Here is a 12,033-nt window from a genome sequence, read left to right on the forward strand (position 1 = left end):
TTGTTGTTAACTGAAATAGTTGTTATTTTTTTGAAGTATATAAAATTTATATACGACAAATGCAACAAATAAACTCACACACTCTCCTCACCTTTGGTGTGTGAGTTTTAGTTATCCGTTTTGTGATTAATATTCAAATTATCATCCATCGATTATTCTAATCCCATTAGATTTCGATGTATACTAACACAATTTCAACAGCTATAAACAGACTTATAAATGTGCAGTAGTTACTTGAATGTGCAGTAGCTAATTCACTTGGCTGTTCTCCCTTAACTTTGCAATTTTACATATGAAACTCATAGTTGTCATTGTTCAAGACCCAAATATATGATTATATGAAACACATGATGGACTAATGGAGTCATGCAATAAACAAAGTTTAAATGGCAATTCAAGAAGAACTTACAGGGATGTGAAACCTTACGTAAAACTCCAAGACGCTAACCAATAACGTTTCTTCTTCCTTCATGTCTCTATATAATAATGTACCAAAACGGCAAAAGTTAAGTACATTTACAGGATATCTTGTGAAAATGCTAAGCATTCAAATGGAAATTGGCAGAAATGATTGTATAATGTGCTAAATGACGAATAGAAAAACATCTTCTTCCTCCGGAATTTCAAAAGTCTATGATGAAATAGTTACACAAATTTGAACGCCCAAATCACAATACTTGATTCTATTATGGGTTGCCATTCCAGTTTTCTTTGTTAACCAAAGACCGTCGACGTAGGAAATGGGAGGAAATTTTTGGTTGAAATGTGGTCAGCGGGAAGCCATTATAAACGATGGAATTTGACTTTGAAGGAATTAGAATGGAATGTTGTCAGGTTTTGACCACCTGTTTGGTTGGCAGACATTGAAATAGAATCTGTTAAGAAATTAGAATTCACAGAATGTAGCTTTGAAATTTGAATGAAATACTGATAAATGACCAAAATGCACCTTTTTGAAAATTTTAATTTTTTTTAAAACTAAAAATACTTTAATGAAATAATTATTTAGGGGTGTTTGGGATTGCTTATTAGAAACAGCTTATGTTTTTTTACAAAAGTGTTTATCAACTTATTATAAGTTAGAATGGTTTAACTTCTTTAAAAATTTCTTATTACCGGTTTGACACCGGTATAAGTTGTTTATCCAAACACTCAGAAGTGCTTATTATCGGTATCACACCGGAATAAGTCAATAAGTTGTTTTTATAAGCAATCCCAAACAACCCTTTAATATGTAAAACAATATAAAATACAAAATCCAAATATAACCATAAGCGAAATGATGTTACTAAATCAACGATAGTCGGCGATGGTTAAGATCGGTGGTGGTCCACAGTGGTTAAGATCGGTGGTGGTCCGCAGTGATTCAAATGGCGGTGGTCGGCAGTAGTTCAGATCGATAGTGGTCTGCGGGGTTCAGATGGAGGTAGTTAATGGTGGTTCAGATAGACAGTGGTTCAGATCGGCGGTGGCGGCAACGGTTCAGATCGGCGGTGGTTCAAATCGTTGTTTGTTCGGCAGTGTCCGATGGTGATTCAAATCGTTGGTGGTCGGCAGTGTCCGGCGGTGATTAAGAGTTGGTGGTCGACAATGTCTGGCGTTGATTCAGATTGGTGGTGGTCACCGATGGTCAGTAGTGGTTCAGATTGGTGGTGGTCTGTGGTGCTTCAGGTGACAGTGGTCGGATGTGTTTCAGATTGGCGATTGTTCAAATCGGGGGTGGTTCAGATAGATGATGGATCAGATCGGTGGTTGTTCAAATCGGTGATGGTCGACGGTGGTTCAGATCAGCGATGGCCGGCGGTAACCTGTCACTTATTTAAATTAACCACCGACAATTTACGCACCAACTTTTGTGGGGATCTTGACTAAATTAGTTTTCCAAAAAGTTTAAATTACAAAAATAACCTACAAAAAATCATATTTCAAAAAATGACTCCCCATTTAGCACTACATACTGCTTGGTGCATAGGGGGATTTTTTTGCAAAAAAAATATTTTAAAAACTGATGATGTGACTCATTCGATGTGACGAAGTTGACATTTAGCACCGCTTGGTACTTAGTGCTTAAGGGGCCCACCCTTAACCTATTCTAATATGTTTTAATATAAATAAATATATTTTAATATATTTTATGTAAAAGATCATATAATAATATATATTAATTATAGAAAATAATTATACATTATAATCATTAAGTTTTTATAAAATATTATAATAATAAATAAATATGTTTATTTATATTAAAACATATTAAAGTGAACCCTTATATACTAAACACCAATCAGTGTTAAACCATCAACCGCCGTCACATTGAAGGGGTCACATCATCATATTTGAAAATATATTTTTTGCAAAAAAAGCCCCCTACTCACCAAGCAATATGTAGTGCTAAATTGGGAACCTAGTTTTGTAATATGATCTTTTATAGGTTATTTTTATAATTTGAACTTTTTGGAGGGTTAATTTAGTCAAGATCCCACTTTGTGATAGTTTTTTGTGGCGAATCATCCTTTAGCGACGGATTTCCAATAATAAGTCCTAGCTAAAAGTCTTTAGTTTATTAGTGAAATAAGCGTCATCCCCTAAAGTAGGGGTGTAAACGATACGAGACAACTCGCGAGTTACTCGAAATCGACTCGATCAACACTCGACTCGAATAGGCTCGGCTCAAACTCGAATCCAACTCCACATATTAACGAGTCTAGTCAAGCTACCCAATACTCGACTCGAAAAGCTCGTGAGATACTCGATTTTCTATATGTAATTAATTTTTAAAATATAATCAGTTTTATAATATAATATGTATAATATAATGTAATAAAAATGTCTTATATGTTTAGATATTTGAAGAATATTGTGCATTTTTAATTATAAAAACTAATCAATAATATTTTTTTATTAAAATCATAATTAAAAACGACAAAAAACTTATAAAATTGTTGGTGAAGTTGTCTAACATATAGAGAGAGAGAGTAAAAGAACGATGAAGAGTGTTATAAAAAGAGAGAAAATTGAATAAAGTTTGTAACTTTGTCTTTTTTATGATGAAGTTTAAGGTGTATCCCTTTAATTTTTTAAAATTTAAGAGAACACCTTCAGGTTTTATAATTTATAAGAGAATACTCTAAAATTTTCTAAATTTCGACCGGGTGAACTTGATTCGAGTTAGAGTCTGAGCTCGATTCAAGCTTCAAACGAGTTCGAGCTCGATTCGAGCTTCAAACGAGTTCGAGCTCGAGTTTAAAAGATTGCAATCGATTTTGAGTTGAGTTTAGGCTTTAACTACTCGTGAGTTTTCATATCGAGTTTAGTTTTTAACTACTCATGAGTTTTTGTGTCGAGTTCGAGCTTGAGAAATGGCTATTGAGTTCGAGTCGAATATATTGATACTCAAGCTCGACTCACATCATTTACACCCCTATCCTGAAGACGATCTTCGACAGTGGAATGAACTTCTCCAAAAAAAAAAAAAAGATTTGCATATATTTTACTCGATATTTTGTTTTCGGATGGCTATTTGGATCCAAATCTCCTTCCAAACACACCCATATTATGTCATCTTGCTACTAAGGGGGTGTTTGAAATTGCTTATAAAAACAACTTATTGACTTATTCCGGTATGGCACTAGCAATAAGCACTTTTAAGTGTTTGAATAAACAACTTATACCGATGCCAACCCGGTAATAAGGAGTTTTTGAAGAAATTAAATTATTCTGACTTATAATAAGTTGATAAGTGTTTTTGTAAAAAAACATAAGTTGTTTCAAATAAGCAATTCCAAACACCTCCTAAGAATATATGGTTTAAGTCCAAATTTTATTTGCTATGCCTCTTTATTACTAGTCCTCTACACTTATTGAACCTTTTCGTTACGTGGTCTCATTCGAACATCCAATTCTACCTGTTGACAGTAAAGGATTCATAATTTTTGTTTAATGGGGTCATTTTTAAGGTAGATTAAAGACATGCAAAGTCGTCAGATGTGTTTTTAACCTAATTCCATTGTTGTGAGAGATTTTTAAAGTTCTTTTTGTTGATTTCTAGGGATTTTTAAGTTTTTTTTTTGTCCATTTTGAGAGACTTTTTCGGTTTCTTCGGTTGATTTTCGAGGTACTGTTTTTGGTTGATGGAGGCACAAGTGAGGAATTACTGATAGGAACTGTGGTGGAAAGTTAAAAAAATATTTTTAATCTAGGTAAAAGAGAAAAAAGGCTAATGGGACCCATCCCCCACCTTTTACATACGGAATCCGGTCGTGCCCAATTGGAATTGGTGAAACTGAAAAGTGCATTTTATTCAGAATAAAATTCCAACTTTTCACAAACAATAAGGATCTGATTTGTTAGTAAGTTGGACCGTTGTAATGAAAAGTTTGTGTGGTACATTCTTGTTATGAGACATTCGACATGCTTATATAGTTATATATTTACTGAGTCGTTCATATAAGTCTTTGGATTTAAAAAAAATGAGTTTGTTATTTTTAACCTTTTAAAGATGAGGGTTAGATTCCGATGAGAAGGGAAGTTACGGTAAGAAAAGTAAGAAAAGATCTCCACCCTTGAATCAATCTTAACTGAATGTCAATAATAATGAGGTGCACCTGTCAATTCTCTTCTAAAACATAATTCATGGATGGACATGAGATTAAAAATGATCAAATCATAATTTTTCTTCTCACCCGATCCTTCATAGATGAACTGTTTTTTATATTCTTTTATGTCTGATTGAAATAGACAGTATAGCCTCATGGAGAGGTTTATCTTCCATTTCAATACATATTAGATTTATAGTGAAAAAAAAAACACAAAACCCATTTGAGGTTTGCACATATATCCAAAATACAATATATATATATATATATATATATATATATATTAATTCAAATACGATGACTCCAGGCTATCTGCAAAACAAAACAGGTGGTCATCTTGAGATTAATCGGCTCGCATAACGGGTTGGATATCCAGGTTAATAAAAAAAAATCTAATTGAGAGTGAATCATGTTACAACATCTTCAATATAAGGTTTTTATTAGTATGCAATGTAGTAACTTGTAAAAACTATAATTGTGAAGAGGTTCTTATAAGAACCTCATACCCTTTAGGTGCTTGAACAACAATCTTGGTTCTTACCTTGAAGTTTGTTAGAAGTGATAATTTTTTATTTTATTTTCTTGACTTTATAATTATTAATATAATAATAATTATTGATGTTGAAAGAATCAATGAGACTATAAAAACTACCATTTTAAACTTTTAAGAGGGTTTTTAATTTGATGATTTAAAAATGAGTTGATGATAAAAAGTGAAAAAAGAAGGTTCTTATATGAAGGTGCTCTTATACAAGACATCGCTTTCAACCGTACCCCAAAATTCTCTATAAAAGAAGCCACAACTCAACATTTCCGGTTGATCGATCTTTCTGTTTCACAAATTGTTATGAACTTTTAAGTTGCGTTTTGATAAATGACGTTCGTAGGTCGAAAAACACCTTTAGAAAAGACATATTATCCATATTCACAAATGAAGCATTCACAATTGCATAACTTAGAAAAGACATATTATCCATATTCACAAATGAAGCATTCACAATTGCATAACTTAGAAAAGACATATTATCCATATTCACAAATGAAGCATTCACAATTGCATAACTTAGAAAAGACATATTATCCATATTCACAAATGAAGCATTCACAATTGCATAACTTAGAAAGCTTTTAATTGGCTACTTTTTAGATGATGTTTCTTTCAAGGTCATAATGGTATATTTGTTGGATAGTCTTGTGGGTGTCTTTTTACGGTGTCTCTAACCAATCTCTCTTGCTCCATTAGATTTGAAGGTACTTCTTCATATACATCACTAAACATGTCTGCAAGTGGAGGCTTCTCTATTTTTTCACCTACTTGAATTGCATCCATCACCTATACACACAACCATCCCATCAGTCCAAATCAATATTCAAAAACTCATTCAAACTGCATTACCACAAATTTGGCTTTGTAAGTGTATTAGGGTTGTTTGTTTACTTCTTAACAGTTCTATTAAAAGGCAACATCTGAATCATTAAGAGAAGAATCTTGTTTGGTAAAAATGCATTACAGCAAAATGGGTTCTTAAGATGCCTAATTGTCTTATTCACCATAATATATGACATAAGTTTATAACATCAACTTTGACTTCTATATATAATAAATTGAACAATCTAATAGCACATAAAAAATAAGTAGCTTTTTTATGACACCTAAATTCATCCCGATCATTGTATAGAGCGTATAAAAGTTGGTCCTAAAATTTAAAAATCCCGTCAAGTATTTTATTGGAACACAGAAAGACGACTAATCATCCTAAACAGACCCATTTTGTCGTAGTGTCAGATGCATTCTCAAGACGTTATGGAAACCTCCAAGACACCATAAAAACTCAGATTTATGCATTCTATGTTTGTCCATTTCATTGAACAATTTGCTTCTTTAGATAAAGTGTTTTCCTCTTTGAAATTATCTGTTTGGTGTGTTACTAACGACGCAATTTCCAATAAAGTCTGAGATTTACTGGCTTCGTTTGATCTGGTTTAGTTTAGTTGGCATTAAAGTACCGATACTAATTCCATATCTTTGTTGCATGTAGTACACAACGCAACAACGAATGGAATCCAGTTCCAGTATTTTAGAAAAATAAAGGCTAGTAGAACTAGATTATGATACCTGTTTTCTAACGTTAGCTCGAAATTCGGATTCTTCTTCATCGCTCCACCACCCTTTTCTCTGGACCCATTTTCTGAATATTGATACAGGGTTTCGAGCTGTTTTCCAGTGTTCGATTTCATCTACAGGCCGATACTTTGTTGAATCATCGGACGTAGAGTGGTGTCCTACTCTATATGTAAGAGCCTTTGTGTTTTACACCATAAAAGATAAGAAACATGTATATAAGTAGTTGAAAATGATTGATGAAATGGATGCAATTAAGCTCTGTTTTTTAGTTAACAGTAACAACCAGGAAAAGCCCATAGCCCCCCAAGATAACAGCTCCAATGACCTCCACCCCAATACAACAGAATTGGATGTGCAGGACTATTGAGCACTTTATAAAACATAATTTATAGGACCCAAAAAAACATTCTACCAAAATGCGTTGTAATAAGTTTATAGGACTCTTTTGAGCGTCATAACAAGTTTGTTAGGACACTTTTATATAAAATTAGCTATTTTATAGGATACTATTTGAAAAAAGGTCGTATAAACATAAGTGTCTTATAAAAAGATAGGTTTATAGGACACTTTCTCAAAAGTGTCTTATAAATTAGCTATTACGACGCTTTGTATTAAAAGTGTTCTAAAAAACTTGTTTAGACGCCCAAAAGCGTCCCATAAACTTATTACAGATAGGTCGCTTTATTTTTTGGTACTATAAATTAAGTCGTATAAAGCAATCTATTTGGACAGTTATTTATTGGTGGTGTCCTATGAACCAATTTTGTTGTAATGCCAGGTTGATACAAGTAAGTTTTGGATTGAATTTATAGTGATTCAGGAAGAGTTTAGGCTAATACCTCAATCAGTATTGGCCGTTGTTCCTTGATGGCCATTTCTCGAGCGACACCGACTGCATTATAAATAGCGAGAGCATCATTTCCATCCACTCTTATACTTCGGATACCATAGGCCTGTCCCTTTACAACGATGCCATCACCTGCCACAAATAGAAGTCGAAATGGTGAAATCTAACGTTACGAGTACTCGTTCTTCAAAATATTGCGATAGGTTAAACATGCTTAATACGATTGCTTCATAGAATAGCATCTCCATCTCCGATCATGAACCCGAGTACATGACTCTGGCATTTTTCGTTCCTACTAAACTTTCATACCTCCGATCATGAACCTGTCCATGATTTATAACTAAAAATTCTAATAAAGGAGAATGAGTGAATTCATTTATTAAATAAACATTGGGGGCCTACAAAACGACTTTTTAGGCCATTTTTTTTTATTTACGACATAACCTTTGTCAAATTCAGTGACATTCTGGCGTATGGAAGTGGATTTAAAGAAAATTATTACAAGGTAATTTAACCGATGGACCCGCTATAAAAAGTGGTGGTGTAATCCGTTCAAGCTGACGTAGGAATGTACAAGTTTAATAAAACCTTGTATGAGAATCGTGTCGATATCTCGTAGCTCATGGATTGGAGTCATGGAAAGGATGACAAATTTGTATGTAGATTTATAAAAACTTTAAACAAGTTAGAGGGGAAAACAAGTACTTCGAAATTGTTCGGTGATAGGAGTGCTGATAGCCCATCCATTGTTGCGGCATATGAAAACAACAGGGACTTCCATAACCGCTGCAAAGTTCAAACTAGCGTGAAAATCTCCCTACAAGATTAATTAAACACGATGTTAGAAGAGATCCAAATTGAGGTTGTAATATATGTGAAAGTGAAAATATAATATCCCCGCGTTCTTAAGCTTATTAGTTTGTGTTTAAATCCACGTATCAAGTGCAATTCATGGGGTGGATTTTAGATTAAAGGTGATCAAGGGTCCAGATCCCTTCTTACACTTCTCACCTTCTAACGGATCCCTTTGCAGGGGGAAAGAATAGGATTTACAGAATTTGTACCTCACTTGTACTGCCATCACCAAAATAGGTGACAACACATGCATCCTTTTTGTCCATTTTTAGTGAGTAAGCAACACCAACAGCTTGAGGAAGTTGTGTCCTGTATGACGAAAAATCGAATATTATTTTACTACAGTTTTCGTATTACTATTATAAAAACGAGCTAAATGAATGAACATTAATAATTCGCAATAACTCACGCAATAGGGGAGGAGACGGTGAAGTAATTATGCTTATTCGATCCGTAATGAATCGGCATTTGCCTGCCTTTCCCATAATCATTCTTGTTACCCAAGCACTGATTGACAAATTCTTGTAGCGTAAAACCACGCCACAGCAACACTCCTGCTTCCCGATACTGCGTACACCATATATAATTCATACATATATGTTAACAGAATCATGTTCAATGTGCAAGCATCATAAAGACGGTCGTTCATACCTGTGGCAAAATCAAGTCATCGAAGCCAAGCGCTGCTGCTGATGCGAGGTTGATAGCTTCTTCACCATAGGAGGTAACATAGAAAGATAGTCTTCCTTGCCTTTGTGCTTCATACAAAGTTGTATCCATAGTTTGAAGGGTAACCATGCCACGATACATCTTCACCGCTAGTTCCTTACTCACCTAAACGGTTCGTATATCTTCAAAATTAGTAATCGATATAGAGACTAGAGATGGCAACGGGATCCCCAATCCTCTTCTTCATCCCTGTCGGGGAATAAGATTTCATCCACGTTCCCGCCATCCCCATTTAATTATTTACGTAATATTTTTATATATTATGTATATAAATATCAATTTTACGTTTAAAATATTGTCTACCAAACTTTAATTGTAACATTTGTATACGAGTAACATTAAAAACGTACTTCAGTTACAATACTTGATAATTGAAATTTTATACAATCACATCGTTATATCAACAAACGAACCAAATCAATAATGTAATTCCTTTTACTAGTTTTTCATGATCATGGAAGATTGAACATATTTATCCATTATATATATTGTATATATACTCGTACATTGAAATGTATAATTAACAGTTTAATGCTCGGGGTCGGGGCTGGGGCTGAGGATGGGGATGAAGGGTACTATCCCCGTCCCAAGTCAAACCGTGGCCGCGTCTTGCGTTCTCCTTCATATGCGAGATTTTTTGCTATTTCTAATAGAGATGTTGTGCAAACACATTTTCACACACCAAATGGTTATTGACCAAACGGTATTTGGGTTACTAGTAGCAAGGGCGGATGTACATGATATGGTGTGGGGGGGAAAGTCCTGCTCAAAGGTTAAGTTTTTTAAGTAATCTTTGGTAAAAATAAATTTTTTTACTCAAACTTCCTTAGTTCCCCCATCATTTACGATGATTCTCCTATGGTCCGGTCCGTTTTGATAAAACCGCAACTCACACGCTTGACAGTCGTTCTCGCACACATTAAGTGTGTTTGAACTGCTAGTTCTTGCAATTATGTTATTATGCTACAATATCAACGTGGTCCATGGTTTTTTCAAATACAGCTCAATTTCTTGTTCTTTTAGTTTAAAGATAAATCAATTCATCTAATTTTAATTTTATATATGCTCAAACCAATTCATCTAGAGAAAAATTATATAAATTAAATAATAGTATAGTTTGCACTTTGTTCACTGATATGGTAAAAAAATCAAAATGAAAACTTATCTTATTCGGTCAACAACCAAATCGTTAAACCCACAAACTGAATAACCTTACACCATTGTGGTTTGAATGAGTTATCAGTTTGAGATTTTCTTATACTCTAGTCCTAGGGCACCCAGTCACTTTAAGTTTCTGGATTCCACTAGTAGAGTCCAACCTTTGTGGCGGTCATGCATTCAAACCTGACTTTGGAGTGTGTGTGTGAGTTTTACTGTATATCAATATTTTATAATACAAATGGACAGAAAAGTTTGAAATCTAGTGCCGATATGAAGAATTTCAAGTAGATAAGATGGGTACGTACATGTTTAAATTGCGTAGATGAAAGTGGATAGCCATTGTCATCAAGAACTCGATAACATTGCACTCGCTTCTCAGATGACTCAGGAAGGAAGCTCATTTCGGAAGTGAAAGCAACCCTACCACCAGGAAAATCCACACCCTACATATGTCAAATCACAATTTCTTGAGTAAAATATGAAATCGCAGCCAGGAATTTGATTTGAAGCAACGGTTATCACGATTGGAAAAACAGTGGTATATTTTCATATAATAATTATATATAGGGGCAGGTCCAGATGTGAACCTTGCTTCCGTTGCGAACCGACGAGAGTACGCCATATGTCCCAGACATTCATCATGAATGGGTAACATTCATCATGATTGTCGTAAAAAGGTCACGTCCATTATTCATGATGAGTGGGAAGACGTTTTGAGCTCTAGTTTGTCCCTCAGTTCGCAATGGAAAACATGTTTGCAAGTGAACTTTCCTCTCTCTATTTATATATATATACTCAACATATTGTATTGTATTCAATGAACAATATCAAAGTGTCTGGAGGCTAGCAACAACATGAGCTAAACAATTACAGCACATACAGAAATATGGAGCATCCTGATGCCCAAAACTCACATACTCCATGTGCTGGAAGCTTTAGGGATCTAGTTTATCTTAACCACTTCGATCATAATTTTACTTTCTTATTTGCATAGCATTCAACGTCCTTTTTTTTAGTTTGTTAGCCTTACTTGGATATTCTTATTTTAATTTTACTTCATTTAAACACAATCACTTAACTAGATTGTAAAATGAAATGATATATACCAAAGTTTCAACACGACTAACCCAGGCCGTACAGTTTGAGTTGAGTTGGGTTATACTTTTGTTTAGATTGAATTGGGTTGATGATTTTTTAAACCACAAACATTATATGTCTTCAATCCAACCAAATAAACTATATACCCCTAATGCTAAATTATGTAACATAATTGTCAATAAAAACGTTAACTTCTTAATTTGTCAAATTCTAATTTGCTTGCCTTATTCCAAATTTATCATTCATTAATGTAATTTGATTGATATTCATTTAATTGATACTATTATATGATATTATGTATATGATAAACGAAAGCTAATCAAATGAGAACCTAAAATAGTGTTATTGGGATAATCGTGAGAGCCGGATGCATCAGGTATTATCTTAAGTTGAATGTTTTTTCATCTAACGTTATGATTTAAATTATTGGTTAGCATATATTTGTTTTACAATGTATATGTTTCATGATATGAAACTTGTTTTACTTGTGAGGGAGAATCAAACAAAAATGATACATATTTAAAAGAATAAGATAATAATTATAAGTCAAAAGTTTTATTAAATAATAACTTAAATAATTAATTATAAGAATAAATAAATAAGGATATAAAAGTAATTTAGTT

General features: G+C 33.6%; 1 protein-coding gene across 1 annotated transcript in view; it reads right to left on the minus strand.

The window, feature by feature from the left end:
- Positions 1 to 5,495: 5,495 nt before the first annotated feature.
- LOC112511227 (2-oxoisovalerate dehydrogenase subunit alpha 1, mitochondrial-like) overlaps positions 5,496 to 12,033 on the minus strand; it is an 11,182-nt gene continuing 4,644 nt past the window's right edge. The window contains exons 2-9 of the mRNA XM_025116762.1: positions 10,618 to 10,755; positions 9,074 to 9,256; positions 8,832 to 8,989; positions 8,632 to 8,731; positions 8,273 to 8,384; positions 7,560 to 7,699; positions 6,712 to 6,897; positions 5,496 to 5,928 (exon numbers count right to left, since the gene is read on the minus strand). Of these exons, the coding sequence (XP_024972530.1) occupies positions 5,761 to 5,928; positions 6,712 to 6,897; positions 7,560 to 7,699; positions 8,273 to 8,384; positions 8,632 to 8,731; positions 8,832 to 8,989; positions 9,074 to 9,256; positions 10,618 to 10,755 (1,185 nt within the window). The 3' untranslated portion in view covers positions 5,496 to 5,760. The remainder of the gene's footprint in view (positions 5,929 to 6,711; positions 6,898 to 7,559; positions 7,700 to 8,272; positions 8,385 to 8,631; positions 8,732 to 8,831; positions 8,990 to 9,073; positions 9,257 to 10,617; positions 10,756 to 12,033) is intronic.

This window comes from Cynara cardunculus (assembly GCF_001531365.2).
Source record: "Cynara cardunculus var. scolymus isolate 2C chromosome LG 4, CcrdV1, whole genome shotgun sequence".
In the NCBI taxonomy this organism is placed as follows: Eukaryota; Viridiplantae; Streptophyta; class Magnoliopsida; order Asterales; family Asteraceae; genus Cynara; species Cynara cardunculus.